General features: G+C 35.3%; 1 protein-coding gene across 1 annotated transcript in view; it reads right to left on the bottom strand.

The window, feature by feature from the left end:
* Nucleotides 1-24,767, bottom strand: part of THEMIS (thymocyte selection associated) — a 162,193-nt gene that overhangs the window by 107,908 nt on the left and 29,518 nt on the right. Inside the window, exon 2 of the mRNA XM_061207203.1 lies at nt 19,312-19,470. Within this exon, the coding sequence (XP_061063186.1) occupies nt 19,312-19,470 (159 nt within the window). The remainder of the gene's footprint in view (nt 1-19,311; nt 19,471-24,767) is intronic.

The raw sequence follows: 24,767 nt of genomic DNA, 5'->3' as shown, positions 1-24,767 counted from the left end.
TTTGCATTGGTCAGCCTTTCCAGACCCTCCAGTAGGAGAAGAGCAAAAATAACTTCCTGGTTCACCGTGCAGAATTTACACTCATCAGATTTTTTTCTACTTTTTTCTCTATCTCATCAATTCTCACACAAATAGTGAGTAATTTAAAAAATAAAAATTTCCACCTGTGTATCACAATACTATTTATATACATAAGATCATTGTGTAAGATGTTATGTGTGAAAAGAGTTCACAATCTTTTTTCTTTGTCTAATCTCTAGCTTGCTTTCACAGTTCCAACCAAATATATTCCCTCTATCTCTGAGATAAGGAATCTTAGAGTGAACTTTATGTACTAATTCTCATCTTCCACTCATATCATCAAAATTAGGATTATTAAAATATTAGCAGCTTAGAATGTGCTGGAAATTTACATAGAATTCAATTTTCCAAATTACAATACGAGGTAACTAGAAATAAAAAACAAACACTTCACAAATAACCACAGGAAAGTTTGAAGAGATACCATAAATTCTCTATCATCACACAGCTCATAAGATACAAATAGGATTTTGTGTCTCTAAAACTCAAGGGCTTAATCATAGGGTTACACATTTAAGCCTTTCATTATTATTGTAAATCGTAAATTGTTTGTCCAGCCTTTCACCCTCCTTTTGGGTGCAGAAATTCTTAGAACTTTTTAAAACGAGCAACATAAGAAAGTGAACTTCACTGATATTTGACATTGATTGGCACTAGTCTCATCTCCTCATACATCAGATGGCCACGTGCCTGGAGGTACAGGCACGTGGGAGGCCTGGGAACTGCACAAGCTGAAGGGGTTGACAGCGCTGTCCACAAGGTCATGTTCTTTGAGTGTGCTGCAGACCACCTGGCCATATGTAAGTGGGTTTCCAGAATACATTATCACAGTTTTTAAATAAAGTAAATCTCACAAAATGGATAAATGGCTTCACACGTTTCTTGCAAAGAAATCATGTATTGAAAATAAAACTAATATAAACACAAGTGAACAAAAAAAAAAAGGACGAAGTCGACATTTCTACTCTCACTCAATCTGTTCTTTAGCCATATTATGAAATAAAACAATGACACTCTCGTCTAATAAAATATGAAGAGTGGCTGAAACTTCTTTAACAATTTAAAGTTACCAAAATGTAGATTCACATCCACTATCATCATAAAGAAATTTGCCTTTGAGATATAGATTAACAACACATCAAATATACATGCATATATACGCATAGCTGCCATAATTTTAAATAAATACATACATATTTGAGATACTGCTCAAAAATTTCTAATGGACTGAGTTATGTGAAGGAGAAGATTTAGAGAGAAATCAGACTGCTACATATTTTTGATCATGTGTCTTGTCTCTCTGCCAATAAAGCAAAGTGTGTTTCACTTATTTCTGTGAGTGTATGCCTCTGCCTCTTCAAAATGGCACTTTGTCCTGCAATCAAGTTCCTAAGCATCCTTGTTACTTTATACTTGCCTATATAGGTTTCTCATTCCACATTTTCCTATTATTTTGTTACATTTCCAAGACAATTCTTAGGTCAGCACATCCTACAAAAACTATCTTCTTCAAGACTATCCCAAATCTGGTATTTTGACTAGAATCTTAGCTCAAGCACCTCTATTTAATTTCAGATTAAAACGAGATGCATGAAATACCCTATCAAAGCAAAAAACTCAAAATTCTTGAGCAAAGTAATGAAACATATAATAATAATGTCCAAACTGTGAGAAAATTCTCCAGATTTCTGAGATTATTGAAAATCATCAACTAATGAGTGATTCAAACAATCTTGACAGAAGTCTCCAAGAGCAGAAACAAGGAATGTGAGGAAAGTCAAATTCATAAGAAAATTTTGTGTAGTAATTTAATGGAGTATTTAGGAGGGGGAGAAGACATATCTAAGATGGTGACCAAGTTTGTTAAGTGTTTTAGATGCTAAGTGTGGCTGTAGAATTCCTATGTGTGAATGTCTTTACATGTATAATGAAATCAGAATTATCTATAATAGCTATTAATTTTTATAGTTCTTTTACCTGGTGATAAAAAGAATAAATCGTAAAATCTTTTGATTCATTTTTACCTCAATGGTTCAACCACTGCATGAAAAAACCTTTATTTTCCCAGTAAGGCCTTGAAAGGAGTGATATGCAATATCTAATACATTTGAGATATTTAACAAATAATTTACATTAATAATGTTAGACTTTGAAATCAAATGATATAATTTGATATCAATGCCTAAATTTCTGTTATAATCATGGCTTTACTATTAAAAGTGCCATACATCCTTGTTCATCTTAAAGCTTTCTCTCTCCTAAGCAGTAAGAATGAGTAATAGACCTAGGATGAGGCGAGAAGATGTCAGAAATTCTTCTTCTCATAAACCTTGGCAAGAGCACAGGTCTCTGGACTCTTACAGTTCTCCAGAGCACTGCCCCTTTTGTTAGGAGAAGACACATAGAGGTATCAGGACTGGAAAGAACGCCCACAGACATTAGGTCCCCCAAATCTCTCGCAAGGCTTTATTAGGAGACCGTCAAAATATCACACATTTACTACTCCTGGCTCTTGCTGACTTTAGGCAATAGAATTTTCAGGCCCAGCAACACACTACTATCCCAACAGGAAAGTGAAGTGGTTAAAAGTATGCATTTTTGATTCAAACAACCTGGGTTTAAGTTTGGTCTCAGTCCTTTCCCCACTGTGTAAACTTGAGAACTTAAACTCTCAGGGTTATAATTTCCTTTTCTGTAAAATGGAGAAAATTGTTTCATCTACCTCATAAAGCCATTGTGATGATTAAATGAGTCAATACATGTAACATGCTTAGATAGCACTTGACACAGAGCAAGCACTGAAAAAGCAAAATACAAGAAATAATAGCTATTCTTTCATATCATTTTCTTTCACTCTGGAATTCTAAGCCATTGTAGGATGGTTATAACATCAGAGAGATGAATACTTACAGGGCCAAAGAGGATCCAGTTTGGATCAAATTAGATGAGACAAAATATGTAGAATCCACAGTTCAGTATCTGACACAGGCTGAGCAAAAAAAGTTACCAGCTACCATTACAGATTTTGCCAGAGTGTTTGATTATGGAAAAGAGCCTCAGGTGACCTCTTTAGGTGGACTGCCTTTGGGGAAATATTTCCAGGTGGCTTTGAGGAATTCGTCTGACTCCAGGCTTTGATAAATTGCTTAGAATTTAACCACCAAAATTTTATGTCCATATTAAGCAGATTATAGGGAGATGTAAGCACATTTTAAATGCAAATATTGTGCTGATTGTAGTTATTCACAAGGTATATATTATACACAGTTGCTGAAGTTCCCTTGAACAAAAGAAGCAGCAAAATGCCAAGGCATTTTTGAAAATGTGTTTTATTCATGGCTCTGAAGGGTAGTTGAAGCCAACTGAGGGAGGAGTATACCCTCCCTCTATTTTAATGATCTTAATTTTGCTAATGGAATGTTAGTGGAAAGAGTTTGGGAGCCATGTGGTGCTGATTGCGTTGTTCAGTATTGATGTTGCTTGCAAATTAAATGTACCTAAGTAGCCACCTGTTTATGCCTATGATTATATAAAACCCCATATGTTTCCCTCTCTACACATGGGAGGTAAATATTGAAAAAATTATTCTGGTGTGAAGGGTGAAAACAGCAGCAATTCTTCTATAACTGTCAACATATGCTGTGGTGTTTCCTTTAATGTTGTGCTTTGTCTGACATATTTGCTGATTTTTACCATGCAGTGTTCAAAAAAATCTGTTACCCATGATTATGCAAAACAATTAAAAATCAGTTTACATTAAATTCAAATTAGGAAGAGAGAGAATTTTCCAACGTAACCATAAGTTTTAAATGGATTTCAGAGCTTAAGATTTAAATAGATTTTGATCTGCACAATAAAGAAAACCAAACTTTTTTTTCCTAAATTCGCCAGCATATATAAAGGAACATTTTCTTCCTAAGCGCATCCTTTTGATCCCATATTACTAGGCAACCAAAAAACTAACTCGAATAACATAAATTTGAAAATCCCACCTGAAATTGGCAATAACTCTTCAACTGGCAAGCCCACCATCATTTCCACTGGATTGGCTCTGGGAAACAGTTTCCTGGACCTCATACAGAAGATCTGACTGGGTATTTAGTCAGCAAGAGCTCATGAGCAGTTTTTGAGATAAGTCTTGTTAGAGCATTGGGAGATCCGTCGCAGGTAACGCCTTTGGAACTAGTTCAGACTATTCAGAGATCGGCCCCGACTATAGCTTGCAGGAAAGATCAGAGAGACTGGATTTGCTGTTGTTGATCACTTTAGGCACTACAGATAGACAAACTGGAGCTTCATATGGTTAATATCTGATCAAGAGGGATTTAAACGTCAACTGTCTAGCAGCCTAGACGTGACAATCTCTAACTTCCCAATAAAGTATTGCAAAAAGACACAGAATATGTTAGAAAAAGATGAAAATTTACCCCATCATCAAAAACTAAGCATAATAGACCAGCTGCCCCCAAAGGCCAGAAGAACTTATTTTCATAATAAGGAAGATAGAGCTGAAATGAGAACATAAGAGGCCTAACCATGCTGGGTCTCATGAAACAAAGAAACCTCTCTAAAGTTTTTTAAAGATATTTAACAATCACTGAGTACTCTCTACAGCCCAAAGTTTGTAGTAAGCACTTAACAATTACCTCTTTTCATTTATTTAAACTCATGTTGCTAAAAAAAACCAAACCTGAGACAGAGACACTAAAAACCATTAAACTGTATACTTAAAACAGCTGAATTCTATGCTATGTAAATTATAGCTCAATAAAGCTGTTAATTTAAAAAATGGGAGTGAGGAAGGATGGACAGTTAAGTAATAGCTTGAAAAAAGCAGGTAGATGGGCCCTGTCATTAGTTCCTGGTGGGATGTAAATTGGCAGAATCTTTACTGAATGTGATTTGGCAATATGCATCAAAAGCTTTAAAAACATTTTTACTTTTGAAGTCATAATTTTATGTATATGAAACTATCATAATAATCAGAAATGCAGGCAAAACTTCAGTTAAAAGGCTGTTCATTATAGCATAAATTGCATAAATGACCATGTTTGGAATGGATTTATTATGGTATAAGCATATGATGGACTATTATATAGAAAATAAAAATTATGTTTTGAGGAATATTTAATGACATAGGCAAGTCCTCAGAAATAGGCTTATTTCTCATTATATTAAAACATGTCTGTATGTGTGTAGGTGTACTACTGGAAAACAATAGAAGGAAACTAAATATTAATGCTAAATAGCTCTGGTGATGAGATTATAGGGTGCTATGCTCTCACCCCTGCATTTTCTTCCCTTTTCTAATTTTCTACAAGATAGATGTGGCATTGGTAAATTTGGGAAAAATCAATACATTTTATAACTTCAAAAAGTTGTGTTCCTTATGTCCATATAAAAATCTATACATGGACGTTTATAGCAGCTTTATTTATAGTTGCCAAAACTTAGAAGCAACTAAGATGTCGTTCAGTAGGTGAATGTATAAATAAACTGTGGTACACCCAGACAATGGAATATTATTCAGTGCTAAAGAGAAGTGAGCTAGAAAGCCATGAAAAGACATAGGGGAACTGTAAATGCATATTACTAAGCGAAAAAAGCCAATCTGAAAAGACTACATAGTCTATGATTCCAACTGTATGACACTTTGGAAAAGGCAAAACTACAAAAACAGTAAAAAGATCAGTGCTTGCCAGGGGTTGTGAGGGAGACAGGATGAACAGACCGAACACATAGGATTGTTAGGGCAGTGAAAATACTCTGTATGATGCCATAATGGTGGATACATGTCATTTGTCTAAACCCATAGAACATACAACAACAAGAGTAAACTACAATGTAAACCATGAACTTGAATGATTATGAGGTGTCAAGGTAAATTCATCAGTTGTAACAAGCGTACCACTCTGGTAGGGGATGTTAACAATGGAGGAGGCTATGCATATGCAGAGGTATATGGGAAATCATGGGAAATCTCTGTACTTTATGCCAATTTTGTTGTGAAAGCCTAAAATTGCTCTAAAAAATAAAGTCTACTGAAAAAAATCTTTTGTTCCAATGACAGAACCTCTAAATCTCTGATATGTAATTATGTATAAATACAGTAACGTGCTTTGCCAATGTCCACTTCAGGAAATGAAGACCTGAGTAGACAATTTGGTTGGACAGTCTGGTTCCCCTCATGAGAGTTCCTCCATGGTGATACTGTTGAGGCAACACCATAAAGAGCTTTGAAGGAATTGTGCATGAAAGAGAAGGAGATGGTAAGCGCAAAAAGTGATGAGATAGATTTTTAGAAGATGTGCACAAAATATTAATACTATGAGAACTTATAGAACAGTGCCAGTTGTAGAAAAGCCTATTTTAAAATGATATTTCTGACAGAATTCCATTCTGATTCTAAAATGTACATGGGTAGGTGAAAAGAACATTTTGACCTAGAACTGCAGTCCATTTGTGTTCCAGATAATATATATTTTAGTTATCAAAAGACCAAAGACTTAGAAAAGAAATCTGATCATGTACTGAAGTGAAGAAAACATAGGCCAAAAAAAAATGGAACTAAAAATTAGTGTAAAAGTCTGAATTTTTTGTGCATTTAGATTACTTCACATTTTGCTTCAGTGAGCACAGTGGGGAAGAGATGCCTTAAGAGAGGTTGACCGAGAAAACTTGGAAGAATGGTCCATGATTCCTTGAATAGAAAATTGTCCAAAAAGCAGAGAGCCCTATTTAGGGCTTTTCTGAATCATGTGTCATCATAACATCCAGATGGAAAAATAAGAGCAAATTCTGCCCTGTAGCTTACTTCTTTTAACATAAGTCATTTAAAAAACAGAAGACAAAAAGTTATTTACTATAAAGCTATCAAATATATTTTAAATATTTTTACATAATTTTCCTATCAGGTCCCTTTATAAACTGATATTATAGTCAAAAAATAGCTACAATCATAAAATGGCTAAATGGGAAAGACTTAGTCATTTCAACGGTACATGAAATATAATAAATCACCATTGAATGTAATATTACATGTTTTCTATCGATTAAGTACATAGTTTCCCAAATGAAACAATGAGAAAATTCGTTTTGAATTTTAAGTGAATTATTATTAAATATATTTAATGTATGAATGTACATACATTATGTGTGTATTAGGTGTTTTGGTATCCATGCATAAAGGAGCAAGTTTCATAAATTTTCATCATTTAACCTTAATCAATTTCTTGAAGAAATAATTATATTATTAATCCAATTTTGTCATTGGTTATTCTTACTACTTTCCTATATTTTTCACATTTATAATTTAAATGATTTTGGAAACAGTCTTACTGCTAAGGGATATAGATATGTTGGGAGATAATCCTCCACAGCATTTCTACATGCCTCAGAAACTGGAGGTAAAATATTTGTTTCCTGACCAGTATGGAAATGATAGGGAGTATCTCCTTCCTGAGAGGCATTCTAGGATACTAAAGTCTCCCTCCTCTCCTCCAAGGAGATTTTCTTACATCCCAAGGTAATAAAGACATGCTTTCTTCAAGGGCAAAGAATGGCAGATTGGCCATCAGCCTCTTATACTTTGGGGATTTCCTAAACTCAGTGTTCCTCCACTGTGCGTTGGGCACCCACCTGGCCTGTTCTATCCCACCCATGGGAGATGGGGCTCAAGGGGAACCATTAAAGCATGATGCTCATGCTGTCTGCTGTACCATGAGGAAGCAACTACTACATTCATATGGGCTTATTGTTTCATTACTGATCTAATTTATGAAGTGTGGCAAGTCGGCTTGGCAGCTGCGAGGCTACTTAGAGATGGCTTGACCTCTTGACAGATGAAATCCATTTTTCCATTTATCTGGTAGAAATTAATTTATGTAGGAAGCACTGCCTAAAGTTTGTCTTTAAAGCATGACTCAAATCCATTAAACATATGAAGGAAATTTTATAGTTAATAAATTTTCTAACATTCACTTAAAAATTCCTATGTCATGTTATTTAGGAGTAGCATTAATTTAGATTTTTTAACATTACAATGCTTACTGCATATAACAGGAAAGTTAGAAAGGATGCCACGTATCCAGGGGATTTGTGGATCCCCATTATAACATTGATGTTGGTTGACAAAAAGACCATCTCACTCTTTTCTATGATTAAGGAAGAAGTGCTTCAGAGCACAGACTCTGGAACAGTTTAGATCTGTATTGGTGCTCTCCAATACAGTACCACAGTTGGAGCACTGTATTGAGCATTTGAAATTTGGCCACTTGCAATTTGCATGGCCAGACTTGATATGTTCTGTAAGCGGAAAATACATGCTGGGTTTTAGACTTAACATGAAAAGAATGTAAAATATCTCAATAATTTTTCTATTGATTAGATATTAAAAGGATAATATTTTAGATACATATTTTTAACTAAAATACATTATTAAAATAAATTCACTTTTTTTTTTTTTTTTACTTTTAAAAATATCTGTGCTAGGTAGCCTCTAAGATGGCTCTAGTGATTCCTGTTCCTGCCGCCTGGTTGTCACACATTTGTGCAATCCCCTCCCAGATTGCACCAGCATGTGTCTGTCTGATCAAAAGAATATAGCAGAAGTGATGGTATTTCACTTCTGAGATTAGGTTATAGAAGACTATGGTTTCCATCTTGGGCTTGCTCTGATCACTCATTCAGGGGAAACCCTACGGAGTGGACCATGTGTCGAAGAAGTGAAGTTCCTGGGATAGCCACATAAATAATGTTGGATGAATACACATTAAATTTCTATTGAACAGTGCTAGTGTAGATTTAACATAACCACTTACTTAACTATGTGATCTTGGGCAAGTTACTTGACCTTTCTGTAACTCCATTTTCTCATATGTAAAATGTGAATTCAATTAGTAACCTATATATACATAAAAGTGTTTAGAACCGTTTTTTGTTTTTTGTTTTTTGTTTTTTTAATTTTTGGCTGTGTTGGGTCTTCATTTCTGTGCGAGGGCTTTCTCTAGTTGCGGCGAGTGGGGGCCACTCTTCATCGCGGTGCGCAGGCCTCTCACTATCGCGGCCTCTCTTGTTGCGGAGCACAAGCTCCAGACGCGCAGGCTCAGTAATTGTGGCTCACGGGCCTAGTTGCTCCGCGGCATGTGGGATCTTCCCAGACCAGGGCTCGAACCCGTATCCCCTGCATTGGCAGGCAGATCCCCAACCACTGCGCCACCAGGGAAGCCCCTAGAACAGTTTTATATGCAAAAGTATTTAGAACGGTGTCTGGCACATCATTAGGATTCTCATTTGAGAGTGTGATGTGGTCAGGATAGACTGTAGAGTAGTAGAGAATGTTCCATGTCTAAGCTCTACTCTCACATTTCTTACACATTTTGTTGCCTCCAGCAACAAAATTCCTCCACAATAATAAAATTCATAAAATATGATCTAAAATTTCAAACAGAAAAATATCTTCAATCTAGCCTTGTAATTTTAATGGTGGTTTTATAGATGCAACCACAACCTTCCTTGAACATATGGTTTAGCGATAATATGTAAACTTGCTGTTTAGAAATAAACTCTGTCCATCAGAAAAAAATGTATTGAAACTCTTTCAGGATATTTCTTATGTCTAAAGAGAAAGCGTTTATTATTCATGCTTAATAACACTATTAAGGAGGAACAAATATTTCCAAGAAGTAATCCAGAAATTTGGAACTTCATTATAACCCAAACATTACATGATTTACTGATCTATGTGGACAACGCAATCAACTACCAAATATCAGAATATATTTTTGTTGTGTTTGGCAAGAATGGCATGTTTCCTAGTTCATAAAAGGACTTAGCTATGAGGGCTGTCTTCTAAAATAACAAATTATGCTTCTAAAGCAGTATGTTTATTTCCATAAAGAACTGAAATGATTGCTTTTTATTTAATATATTGAACATTTTTTGAGGGGACATAATAAAGATATATGGAAACATAACATTAATATAGGATATGCAACCAGTTATGTATATTGCAAGTTTAGTTTCCCACTCACATTTTAGTGAAAAATCACCTTCCAGTTTGTTCCCTTAAAGAGTCCTTGCCAAATTAACAAAGCTTTTCTTTCTTAATTGTTGCTTGAGTTTTCATTTGTTGGAGCTGCATCTATAAAGCTATATTTACTCGTTGAAGGTTGGATATCTTTCTTCAGTAGAGCATCTTTATTTGCAAAGAAAGGGTACCCTAGGTACCCTTTCCAAGGTTATGGTCATCTTCAACAAAACTTTTGAACTACCAATGAGAAATTAAGGATCTGTGTTCATATACTTTACTTCAATACAGAAGGGTGGATGATGTCAGTGAAATGGTGGAATAAGGACCTTTGAAAATTGCCTCCTCCAAAAAGCAGCAGAGAAAACTGGTAAAAAAAAATCATCAGGATTAATTTTTTCAGAACTCTGGAAATTAACCAAAGAATTGCAGCAATCTGGAGAACATTTATTAATGAAAAAGTAGCTGAATCTTGGTAAGAACAGCAAACTTTGTGGCATTTTAACTTGCTTGTATTCCCATTCTTCCAACCCCCTTCAACTCCACAGTAGCCTTGAAAACCAACAGCCCGCAATCATGGCAAAGCCAGCAGCCTAGCAGTCACAAAATGGAGGAGAAAGAAGTTAGAGTTCCTTCAAAGATCATTCTCAGAAAATTGTCATTATTTGATATGTCTGGTGACTTCCTGGAAGATTCTATTTGTAATGCTGTCTCTATTTGATCTATTTTGAGCTCAGTGAGTGGAAAATACTTTTCCTCAGAGCATTTGTCAAAAACAATGAGAGGCAATTATTTAATTTTTGTGGCTGCCTGCAGTGGTGTGTAACAGTTGGGGGGGGGGGGGCGGGGAAATGGGCTAACCAAAAAGCCTAAAAGGAAAAGCTGAGGAATGAGATGTCCGTAAGGACATTGAGAAGTTCCAACATATTCCTGGAAATCTAGAAGACCACATACATGTATATGACTGTGCACATGCCCAGAACTGTGTGCATGCTCAAGAAAGACCTGAGAAGTCTGTAAGCTCTCAAATCTTGTTGACTTTGAAGCGCTCCATGAACAGGAAGTAAAAGCTAAGCAAGAATTTTCAATTGCCTGGTTGAGTGTTGAAAGCATGCCTCCAAATGAACACAGAACCTCTTAACAAAGACTGGAGACTTCTTGGTTCCAGTTGTTTAAGGAAATATCTGTCCAGACATTCATTGCCCACCAAGCTAATTGAGCAGAGACTTCAATGACCACACATGACTAAGAATGCAGACTTTACAGATTTAGTTCAGAAAAGTCACTAAACAACCAGCAAAAACAAGCCCTGAGGAGGAAGGAGAATGCAACTTCTAGAGCTGACACATTATATTGTTGAAAATATCCAGTTTTCAACAACAAACTGTGAGACAGGCAAAGGAACAAGAATATCTGGCCTATAAACAAGGGGAAAAAAAATCAATCAATAGAAACTGCTTCTGAGAAAGCCCAGACACTAGAATTCCTGGAGAAAGAATTTAAACAGCTATATTAAATACTTTTTAAGAACTAAAAGAAACTATGTTTACGAATGAAAAGGAAGTATGGAAATACTTAATAAAGTATTTTATTAAGTCTTAACAAATAGAGAATATAAGTCAAATTTGAAAACAGGTCAATTGAGATTATCCATTCTAAGAAATAAAAAGTATGAAAAGAAATAAACAAAGCCCCAAAGACCTATGAGACACCATCAAGCATATAATACACCCTCTTTTTTTTTTCTTTTTATTGGCCGCACCCCACCGCTTGTGGGATCTTAATTCCCTGACCAGGGATCGAACCCACGGCCCCTGCATTGGAAGCGTGGAGTCTTAAACACTGCACCATCAGGGAAGTCCACTATTAAGCATATCAATATGTGAATAATGAATGCCTCAGAAGGAGAGGAGAGAAAAAAGTGTAGAAAAAATATTTCAGGAAATAATGGCAAAAACTTCCAAAATTTGATGAAAAACATTAATCTACACATTTAAGAATCTCAACATACTCCAGGTAGAATAAACTCAGAGATCCATGGCTAGACACATCATGATTAAACTGTTGAAAACCAACAGTTAGAGAACTTTGAAAAAAGAAGAGAAGAAAAGATTCATCAGGTACAAGGGTTTCTCATAAGATTAAAAGCTAATTTCTACTTAGAAACCATGGAGGACAGAAATCACTGGGATGACATACTTAAAAGTGCTGAAAGAAAAGGACTATTAACCAAAAATTCTCTGTCCAGAAAAAAAAAATCCTTTAAAAATAAAGGAGAAATTAAGACATTTCCAGATAAACAAAAACTGAGAGAATTTAACACTACCAAACCTGCCATACAAGAAACACTAAAGGGGGTCCTTTAGGCTGAAATGAAAGGACACAAGTCAGTAACTCTATTCCATGTGAAGAAATAGAGTATCAGTAAAAATAACTCTGAAAGTGAATTAAAAGAAAATTTAAATGTATGTTTTGTTTTCAATTTTTTCTCATATCTTATTTTAAAAACAATTGCATAAAAAATAGTTACAAATCTGTGCTGATGGGCACACAATGTATAAAGATGTAATTTTTATAATAATAAAAATTTGAACCAAGGGGTAAGAAACAGAGCTATATGGGAGCCAAATTTTATATGCTATTGAAATTAAATTCATTAATCCAAACTAGATTGTTATAAATTAAGACATTAATTGTAATCCCCAGGCTACCACTGATAAAATAACTAAATATATATATGGGTATTTTTTTAAAAACCACCAGATTTCTGGTTTCTAGCATGGCATATAAGGAGTTTGGAAGTTGTCATTCTGTCCTAAAAAAAAAGTGAAAAGCTGAACAAACTGAAATATCAACAACTATTCTTAGATATATCAGAGAAGTGAGATCACAGGACAAACTACCGCCTCCAAAACTGGAGAGACAGACAGGCAAGTACAGAGAATCTCAATTTACCACAGAAGAAACTGCTACAAAAACCAATACCAGGGTAGACAAATCCGACCTGTAATTGATGAATTGCTAGAGGCTCAGAGTGGACAAGTCTGAGAGTAAAAAATTCCAGAGAAACTTAGTCATAGGGGGGCCCACAATTTTTTAAGTTTTACCACCAAAAACTTAACCAGGCTCTCACAGTGAATATCAGAGAAAAATCCCCTCATGCTTCTGGTGGGGGGAAAGTAAAAGAAACCATTTTGAAATAGGCCAGAGCATTCTGTTCTTAATAAGACCTGCCCTCGAGAGAAACTATTGGTGTTTTATCAGGACTCATTGACCCAGAGGGATGAAAATACACAACTAACACCCACTCTAGCCTTCCACTTAGGGAAAATACGCAACAAAAGCCCACTCTCACCTTTCCACTTGGGGAAAGGGAAATACCCAGCTTTAGCCTGCTCTGGTCTTCCACAGGGGAGAAGGGAAATACCCAACTCCAACCCACTCCAGCCATCCCGTTCCACTTAAAGATGCAGAGAATGGGACTGAGAAGCATTTGTGAAGTTCACAATTCAGAGGCACAAGCTCACAAAAATACTATAACAATCATAGGACTAGAGAATGTTTCCGCTCCTGCCACACCTTATTGCCACATTACTAAAGGCCTATTCACTACAGCTCCTTTTAACCAGTACATGATGCCTAACCATCATGAAAAAAAAGTACAAGGAATACTAAAAAAAGCAAAAAAAGACAATTGAAGAGACAAACCAAGCATAGAATCAGACACAGATATGGCAGCAATGTTGGAACAATCAGACCAGGAATTTAAAACAATTATGATTAATACGCTAAGGGTTCTAGTGGATAAAGTAGAACTGGTGGGCAACGTAAGCAGAGAGACAGAAGCATAAGAGAAAATCAAAATGAAGTGCTAGAGATCAAAAACACTGTAATGGAAATGAAGAATGCCTTTGATGGGCTCACTAGTAGACTGGACATAGCTGAGGAAAGAATCTCTGAGCCTGAGGATATATCAATAGAACTTTCTAAAACAGAAAAGCAGTGAGGAAAAAAATATAAAACAAAAACACAGAACAGAATATCCAAGTACTGTATGACAACAACAAAAGGTGTAACATATGCATAATGGAAATATCAGAAGGAAAAGAAAGAGAAGTAAGAACAGAAGCAATGGGCTTCCCTGGTGGCACTAAGAATCCGCCTGCCAATGCAGGGGATATGGGTTCGAGCCCTGGTCCAGGAAGATCCCACATGCCACAAAGCAACTAAGCCCGTGCACCACAACTACTGAGCCTGCACTCTAGAGCCCACAAGCCACAACTACCAAGCCCACGTTCCACAACTACTGAAGCCCACACGCCTAGAGTCCGTGCTCTGCAACAAGAGAAGCCACCGCAATGAGAAGCTGGCACCGCAACGAAGAGTAGCCCCTGCTCTCCACAACTAGAGAAAGCCTGCGCGCAGCAACGAAGACCCAATGAAGCCATAAATAAATAAATAAATAAATAAATAAATAAATAAATAAATAAATTTATTTTAAAAAGAACGGAAGAAATAATTGAAGAAATAATGATTGATAATTTCCCCCAAATTAATGCCAGACACCAAACCACAGATCCAGGAAGCTCAGAGAACACTAAACAGGATTTTTTTAAAAAACTTCATAAGAACATCATATTCAAACTGCATAAAATCAAAAATAATGAAAAAATCTTGAAAAAGGTCAGAGGAAAAAAATCTTACCTATCATACTTGTAGAAGAACAGAGGTAAGAATTGCATTTAACTACTCCTCAGAAACCATGCAAGCAAGAAGAGAGGAAGGTGAAATATTTAAAGCGTTGAGGAAAAAAAACCCCACCAACCAAGAAATCTGAATCCTAATATCCTTTAAAAGCGAAGGAGAATTAAAGACTTTCTCAGACAAACAATGACTGAGGGAATTTCTTCCAATAGACCTGTTTTGCAAGAAACGTTAAAAAAAGTTCTTCAGAGAGAAGAAAAATTGTATGTCAGAAACTTGGAATTACATAAAGGAAAAGCAGCAGAAAAGGAACAAGTGAGGATAAAGTAAAAACTTTTATTTTCTTATTCTTAGTTAATCTTACAAATTTTGCTTGCTCATAATAATAATATCAACAATGTATTCAATTATAATCTGAAAGGATCAATAAAAAACTCCTAGAACTAATAAGTATAGCAAGGTTTCAAGATACAACGCTAATATACAAAAGTCAATCACTTTAATTTATACTAGCAATGAACAAGTGGAATTTGCAATTAAAGGCACAAAACCATTTACATTAGCACCAAAACAATGAAATAGGTATAAATCTGACAAAATATGTACAAGATCTATATGAGGAAGACTACAAAACTCTGATGAAAGAAATAAAAGAACTAAATAAATGGAGAGATATTCTATCTTCATGAATAGGAATATATAATATTGTTTAGATGTCAGTTCTTTGCAGCTGCATCTATAGCTTTAATGTAATGCCAGTCAAAATCCCAGTAAGTTATTCCATGGATACTGACAAACTGATTCTGTGGTTTATATGGAGTGGCAAGAAACCTAGGATAGCAACATTAAAGGAGAACAAAGCCAGAGAACTGACAAGACTTATTATAAAGCTGCAGTAATCAACACAGTGTGGTACTGGTGAAAGAATAAACAAATCAGTGAAACAGAATGGAGAGCCCAGAAATAAACCCATCTAAATATAGTCAACTGATCTTTGACAAAGGAGCAAAAATTGTAATTTCAACAAATGGTGCTAGAACAATTGTACATTCACATGTTAAAAAAAAAAAAAAAAAAGAATCTAGACCCAGGTCTTACACTCTTCACACAAATCAACTCAGAATAGATCACAGAGCTAAGTGTAAAATGCAAAACTATAAAACTCTTAAAAGATAATGTAGCAGAAAATCTAGATGACCTTAGGTTTGATGATGAATTTTCAGACATGACACCACAGGCAAAATCTATGAGAAAAATAATTGATAAGCTGGACTTCATTTTTAAAAAATTGCTCAGTGAATAATATTGTCAAGAGAATGAGAAGACAAGCTACAGTCTGAGAGAAAATATTTGCAAAATATTTGCAAAGGACATACCTGATAAAGGGCTTGTATCCAGAATACACAAAGATCTCTTAAAAGCCAACAATAATAAAACAAATAACCTGATTAGAAAGTGGGCAAAAGACCTGAACAGATGCCTCACCAAAGAACGTGGCATGGCAAATAAGCATATGAAAATATGTTCAACATTATACATCATTAAGGAATTGAAAATTAAAACAATAATAAGATACCATAATTGTATGCATATTAGAAGAGCCAAAATCCAAAACACTGACAACATAAAATGCTGATGAAGATGCAAAGCACCAGGAATTCTCATTCATTGCTAGTAGGAATGCAAAATGATGCAGCCATTTTGGAAGGCAGTTTGGCAGTTTCTTTAAACTAAACATATCCTTACCATATGGTCCAGCAATCATGTTCCTTGGTATTTACCCAAATCAGTTGAAAATTAATATTCACACAAAAACCTGCACATGAATGTTTATAGGAGTTTTATTCATAATTGCCAAAACTTGAAAGCAACCAAGTTGTTCTTCAATAGGTGAATAGCAAAATGAATGGTGGTATATACAGACAATGAACTATTATTCAGTGCTAAAAAGATATGTTACACACCATGAAAAGACAGTGGTATTTTGATATTGAGGAAGCTGTGCAAATTTGAGACAGGTAGTATAGTATATGGGAAGTCTCTGTACCTTCTGCTCAAATTTGCTAACGAACCTAAAACAGCTCTAAAAAATAAAGATTTTTTTTTTAAAAAAGGGAAATAAAATTGTACACTAGAAAACATCTATTTAACACAAAAGAAGGCAAAAATGGACAAATAGAGAAACACAAAAGACCTAAGACATATGGAAAACAAATAGCAAAATGGAAGATGTACATCTTACACTACCAATAATTACACTAAATATAAATGGATTAAATAATTAAAAGGAAGAGGTTGGCAGAATGGATTAAAAAAAAAAGCCCATCCAACTATATACTGTCTACAAGAAACTTACTTGTAGATTCATACTTCAGATTCAAAGACACAAGTTATTTGAAAGTAAAATAATAGAAGAAGGTAGACCACGAACATAGTAACCAAAAGAGAACTGGAGTGACTACAGTAATATTAGAAAAAAATAGATTTAAAAAAAAAATTGTTTAGAATATTATATAATGATAAAAGGGAAACTCCACCAAAAAGAGGTAACAATTATAAACACATATATACCTTACATCAGAGTCCCCAAATACATGAAGCTAGAGCTGACAGAATTGAAAAGAAAAACAGACAATTCAACAATAACAGTTGGAAACCTCAATACTCCACTTTCTAAAAGGGATAGAACTAGACAAAAGATCCACAAGGACATAGAATACTTGAACAATCCTATAAACCAACAGACATCTGTAGAACACTCTATGCTACAACAGCAGAATATATATACTTCTCAAGTGAACACAGAACATTCTCCAGGATAGGCCACATGTTAAGCCATAAAACTAGTCTCAAAAGACAAAGTATGTCTTCTGACCACAATAAAATAAAATTAGAAATCATAACCCCCCAAGAAATGGAAAATTCACAAATAAGGAAGGATGGCTTAAAAACATATTGGATTCTTTGAGTTTAAAATCTAACTGGGAGTCTATTGCTATATAGGATGGGGTAATGAGGAGTAATTAGAATTAAACAAGGAGTAAGATTTCAGTTGAAAGGGATAAAATATTGGATCACTTGGAATAATCCTCTCCTCATACAGTTAACTTCTTTTAATTTTCCAAACCTCAGCTCAAGAATAACATTCTCTGAAAAGCTTTCCCTGACTCCACCAATGATGATAATAATGTTAATAATGGTAATATAAGCTGACACTTTTTTATAGCCCTTGTTATATGACAAATATCACTCTAACCAATCTAAATATATTTCAATATTTAATCCTCCCAACAACACTAAGAGATAGTATTATTATTCCCATTTTACGTGAGAAGAGGGTAAATAATTTGGCAAGGTTACCTAACTAAGAAGTAACAGAGTTGGGATTCAAATATAATGATTCCGAAATCCATGCTCTGAAGCATAACCAACTGGAGTTAGATCCATCTTATCAAGACTCTCACAGAACCCATGCATACTTCAGTTATACCATAAACTACATTATGTTGTAACAGCTTACTAGATTGTCCTCTTTCACTAATCGTTCATTCATAAACAATTATTCAACCAACAGGAAATTATTGAGCACATTCCCTGTGCCAGAAAATGTGCTTGTTCATAGAAATAAAGCCACATATGTCATATTTCATCTGTCAAAGAGTTTTAGTCTCAAGCAGAGTTCAGCAAGCTATAGTTCACAGGCCAAATTCTGTTGGCCACCTGTTTTTGTAAATAAATTTTTATTGAACCACACCTGTGCTCATTGGTTTATGTAGTATCTGTAGCTTCTTTCATGTTACAACATCAGAGTGGAGTAGTTGTTATGGAGACCATTTGGCAGGCAAAATCTAAAATATTTACTATCTGGTCCTTTACAGAAAAAGTCTGCCAACCCTGGTCTAAAGAATAAGACAAATAAGAAAATCATTAATTACTACCCAATAAGGTGCATGCTATGGTGCCCAAGATACTATGGGAACATAGAGATATCTAGATTAGATTATAGAGTCAGCAAAAGTTTTCTAGGAGACCTGATATCTGACCTAATTTTTGAAGATTAACTAGTTAAAGAAGAGCAGCCAAACTTGTCAGTAAGGCCAGACAGTGAAGTTTAGCAGTGATCCAGGGATCTAGGAATAAAGAGGGTAAATATGTTTAGGAAATATTAATTAGTTCTACATAACTTATGAAAATATATCTTTAATTTCTTCATTCCCACTATCTGACACAACTAATGGTGCCTACAGTTAAACTCACTCAATATTTGTTATCAGAAAATATTAAGTCCTAAGTAAACAATGTTTACTGAAAAGGGGAGAAAATATTTGCCTATTAGTCCTTAAAATCACTAAACTATAAGAATCCCGATTTTTTCACCCACTGCCCTAGAGTAAATAAAAACAAAAACTACCACTTTTTCATTGTTTTCAGTTGTAGAGACGTATATAACATTTAAGAATACAGTTTTACAAATGAGAAATGGTTGCAAAATACTGTACCTGGAAAATTCATAGGCAGTTCAAATGGTTGTGGAGACTCACAACCTTCAGTGTGCTCACAAATTTCAGCTATGATCTTCTTAATTTTGAGGCCAGTAATTTTAATCACTTCTCCTGTTGACAAACAGCATTCATTTCCAAACATTTCATAAATAGAACCTGAAAAAAAAAAGAAAAACAGCTTTTAAAAAAATAATTCAATAATGAAGAACAAAGTAGGAGTCAAAAGTCTCATATGAAGTGTTTTTATTCAGTTCCTCTCAGATACCTGCTAAACAGGAATTTAATCAAGCTTGGCAAAATATACAGCATGTACCAGGAAAAATATTAGATTTTCACTTCATCCACTGGGCAAAGTGTAAACAATCTTATTTTTGTTATTATTGTAAATTGAATTTATGGTCCTCAGCACCTTTAGCTCATCTTTCCAAGGTCAAGCTACAACCATGTCTTCCCCTGCTGGGATTTATGATCTTTTTTTGGCTAGGTCATAGAATTAAACTCACATGAGTCAACAATGATCTGAGTAAGTACTGCAGATAAGGTTGTAATACAATCTAACATCCAAAGACAGAGCATCTGTACACCAGGGCTTTATATTAAGAGCACCATATCTATTTATAAGACCTAGTTCTCTTCATCATCATGAATATAACATTTTGTCCATTTTATCTCTTGTTTTTGACAAGCTAGAAACAACTCTCAACATCTTTATGGCAATAAGGGGCAGACAAACCCAGATAAACTGAAAAGCTTCATTTTAGTTCAGGATTTCAGTCTCCTTCCTAACAAACCTTTTATCATAGATGTCAAAGCTAAATTTTTCATCCATTTATTTCCCTTTTATATCTCCTGATGGAGGAACACTGAGCAGTGAAATAACCGAAAGATTAGCAACAGGAAAGAGGAGAAGCAAAAGTTCTGGGTAATCTACCCCCAGTAAAAAGGAAACAACCCCAAAACTACATCTCTGGGATATTACTGCTTTACAATAAAGCAGTAAACTAGAGGTTGATGTAAATAAACATTGCAGAACTGTGGGGTTTGAAACATATCAATTTTTCCTTGCTTCCAATACGATTTATACCCTCTTTACCACACTTAAATGTAAATAATATGAGCACAAGATTTTAGGTTTGTTGGTTGGTTTTCTGAATTCTTCTGTTGAAACATCTCTTCATAGAATCTTGCCTGATATATAGTAAGTACCTGAAATATTTTTATAGCATTAATGGTTATCATAAAAGTTATTAAACCCAGCATTCAATCTAGCTTTAAACAACTCTGTGGTTGTATCAAAGTCTATACAGAGAGCAGGGGGCACACGCAAATTAAAACAATTTGAGGAGATTTTAACAAAGGGACAATTTACACACAGGCACAGACAGTTCTAGGCAACACAAGAACATAAATGTCCTGATCTCACTCTTTTTCCTCCATTGGATCATCTGCCAGGGCACCCCATTGCCCCAATTCAGCCAGAAGCCAGAGGACAATGGAGCTGCTGACTCCACAGAAGTCAGCCTCCCAGGCAGAGTGGAAATGAAAATTAGCACACCAACCTTACCGTCTATTATTTAATGAGGATCATTTTTGCAGACATGCTAGTATATGAGTTCCTTGTATACTTCTAAACTCCCTCCTTTTCTCATACTATTGCCTTAACTACACATGCGTTCATACTTTTTATTAACTCCAATACATTGTGTTGTCAGCCATCTCAAATCCCTCATGGAACAAACTGGTATATTAAAAAATAATACCACAGTGACATTTTCTTCCAGTGAACTCAGAATAATTATTTTCTATGATCCTCATTCGGCAATTAATCACATAGTAACATTTTACTTCTACAGTATTATCTCATCCTGTACTTAACCTTTTATGACTTTAGTTTCTGTTACTCCCAATTCAATTTTAAGCTTCATGAAAAAAATATTGCATTATATTATTGCATAACTACCAACACATCAACCTCCCTTCCTCATTCATTCAGCAAACTTTAATGAATACCTACTATGTGTCAGACATTGCAATTGGCAGTAGTACAAAATGCATATGCCTTCCCCATAGAAGCACTGTTTTGAAGGGAACAGACGAGTAAGCAGACAATTGAAGCAGATCATGAGAAAGTTATAATATAGAAAATACAGGGCATTGTGAGAGTAAATTGGAGGCATTTAATTAAGCAATTATATGGGAAAGAGATTAGGGAAAGATTTGTGGAGGAGATGACAGCCGAGCTGAGTTTTAAAGGAAGCATCACAAAATGTTAGGACAGGCAGAGGATATAGTATTTGAAAAGGCAGTGAGAAGCGAAAGAGTCTGATACATTCTGGAAACTTCACATAATTTGTTATGTCTCAAATATAAAGTAAGAAATGGGAACTGGTAAGAAAGGAGACTGGAGAAGTAGAGGGAATCCAGATCGTGCAATGTCTTTATAAAATTACCAATAGGGCTTCCCTGGTGGCACAGTGGTTGAGAATCTGCCTGCCAATGCAGGGGACACGGGTTTGAGCCCTGGTCTGGGAAGATCCCACATGCCGCGGAGCAACTAGGCCCGTGAGCCACAATTACTGAGCCTGCGCGTCTGGAGCCTGTGCTCCGCAACAAGAGAGGCCGCGATAATGAGAGGCCCGCGCACCGCGATGAAGAGTGGCCCCCACTTGCCGCAACTAGAGAAAGCCCTCGCATAGAAACGAAGACCCAACACAGCCATAAATAAAAAATAAATAAATAAATAAACCCAAAGTTTAAAAAAAAAAAAATTACCAATAAACAAAAAAGCCAATCAAAGTCTGAAGCAACCTCAGAGTCAGAGAATTTACATTTCCAGTTATCAGTGTCCAGGAACTAATGCCAATTTAATGAGATGTCATATGTACCTAGGCGCTTGCTATCCAAAGTGTGTCCTGCTGCATCACCTGGGAGCTTGTTAGGATCTTAGCCAGACCCTAGACCTGCTGAATCAGAACCTGCATTTTTAACAAGACCCCCAGATGATTCATAAGTACATTAAGGTTTGGAAAGCACTGGTCTAGACAACAAATGTATAACTGAAATAATCTCTGTTCTGAGATTGTTGCAAAACTCACCAAGAGAGAGAAGGACATGTCAGGTAGAGGAAACACTCAGCGTCACTGAGATGGAGGATGTTGTAAGTAAGGACAGGGAAAGGGAAGGATTTTAAATAGCAAAGTTACATGGTAAGATTTTTCTGTGTCACACGAAATAGAACGTAATTGGACCTATCCTGTTTCAGCGGAAGTCTGTTTGGCTTAATTTCAACGCAACAAATGTCTAATTGCAGATGTAATGTATAGCAAACTGACTCACTTGGAATGCCATCTTTCTTTCAAACTTTCCATTGGAATTCAAAATTAAAAGATGAGTTTATGTGAGATTACATATCAATTCACAGGGGGTAGAAGCCAGAGAATTCTAAGAGAAAATTCTGTGAGTTTTAGTCACCGCACAAAAGGCTTTTGACACCTCAGGTCTCTTTCTAATCATCCCTCTCGCTTTGAAAAAAGAAAATCACTTTTTTCAGTCATGTAAGGAAAAGAGCCTCATGGAAATGTTAATCTTTAACATTTATCTTTAATTCTTTGTGACTTCCAATTTTCTCTAAGCAAGAAAGCTATTAATTCATTTTAATAAAGAGAGAGGTCAGTGACACCCAACTCTAGAAAGTTATGTCCATGATAGGCGACAAGAACATACAGCAAATCTCAAACCCCTGAAACTTGAAGAGTTCTTGTACATCGTTATCATCATTATAGTGTCTCTTAAAATACATTTTTTTCAGTGAAAATATAAAATGGTTAATTTAAAAAACAGCCAACTTTCATAATCTCAGAACAAGCACATATAATATGCCTAATTGCCTTTTAAAAATTTGCTGAGATGAGTGTCTGAACTATGTGTTTGTGTAAATATAGATATAAAAATAGTTTTCATTTCATTTTTAACCACAAGACGTGCATTTTGAATATGCAAATCTAGAATCTATTAAATCTTTACAGACTGATTCTTTCCAAGTCAGAGCATATGTGTTCAGGATAAGGCCAAACATCAGAGAAAGCTGAACAAAGCAGCCTGTTTTCAGTGATCAAACATTGCCCCTGAAGGCTGTAATGAAAGAGTCATGTGCCTCTGAAATCACCTTTTCTGTAATGCTACTTTGCTCAATAAAAATGACACATTAATATCCTTTTATGAGCCCATCCCTTACTTGACAATCCATATAAGCAATGCTGTGATCACATGGAAGAAACCAAAACAATTGGTTCCACAGATTTTCTTCCTTTTCCTCTACAAAGTTGAAAACGTGTGGCAGTCAGGGAAGAAGAAACTTACATTGTTTAGAGGCTTTTTTCCCTTTACTCAACATATACTCATTTCTTCCATTCCCCACCCCACCATCTCCAACCCCCACCATACCAGCCACTCATCCCATCATCAGCCTGTCAAAGTTCAACCAATCCTAAAGATTCAGCTCATATTCATTGTCTTCTTCAAAGCCTTCCTTTATTCCCACCTAAGCAAGAATTAATTCTTTCCTCTGTGCTCCAATAGTACTTTGCATGTATCTCCATTATAGCCCCTATGTGATCATTATCACAGTCTGCTGTTAGGGTATTATTTTCTGACCATTGATATTATGTATACTTTAGAACTTATTATGATATCCTAAAGAAGAGACATCATCTTAGCTATATTTATACCCCTCCTCACATACACACAGCTAATTGCACAGTTTTGTCAATTAGTGGATCCTTAGTGAATGTTAAATTACAACTTAGCTTTACTGTAAAATGACAATAAATTATTGTGAATATAGTAGAAGTCCTTCTCCATTAACAGTTTAAAGCATAGTCAACCCAAGGCTTTGGCATGGGTTATATCTTCATTTGGTATAACTAATAACAAATGTACAAGCATATGCGAGATTAGCTGGTCACCTTGTGAATTCCCTAGACAAGGAATATTAAGGGCAGGTAATTCTATAATATTAATCTCTGCTTGTTAAGTTTGCCATTTTTCATTATGTTTACCATTTTTATATTGCTGGACTTGAGGATGAGGCTCATAAAATGATCTGAGATATGTTTGGAGGAGTTAGGAATTTACTCTGTAAAGTAGGATTGATATTGTATGACAGTGTCTATAGACTGGGCTTGCTAGTAGAGATTTATCCTTGCTCCTCATAAACAATTGTGATTATTTTTTATTATTATTACATGGCCAGTATTCCATAAAGAGACTATCTCCGTCTCCTGTAAGGCAAAGTCATTCCCATGCACTACATGAAGAATATATCTAAAAATAGATGAACATGATATTTGAATGTAGTTTGCACATAAATAAGCATAAAACAGCAAGCTTGCAGCTTTACTAGGGATGGATTCTACCAGTTAGATACTGGGTATACCACTGAGAGGTATATCTGA

Source organism: Eubalaena glacialis, chromosome 12 (genome assembly GCF_028564815.1).
Source record: "Eubalaena glacialis isolate mEubGla1 chromosome 12, mEubGla1.1.hap2.+ XY, whole genome shotgun sequence".
Lineage (NCBI taxonomy): Eukaryota > Metazoa > Chordata > Mammalia > Artiodactyla > Balaenidae > Eubalaena > Eubalaena glacialis.
The sequence above is the reverse complement of the archived record's forward strand: the minus strand, read 5'-3'. Positions and strand labels throughout refer to the sequence as shown.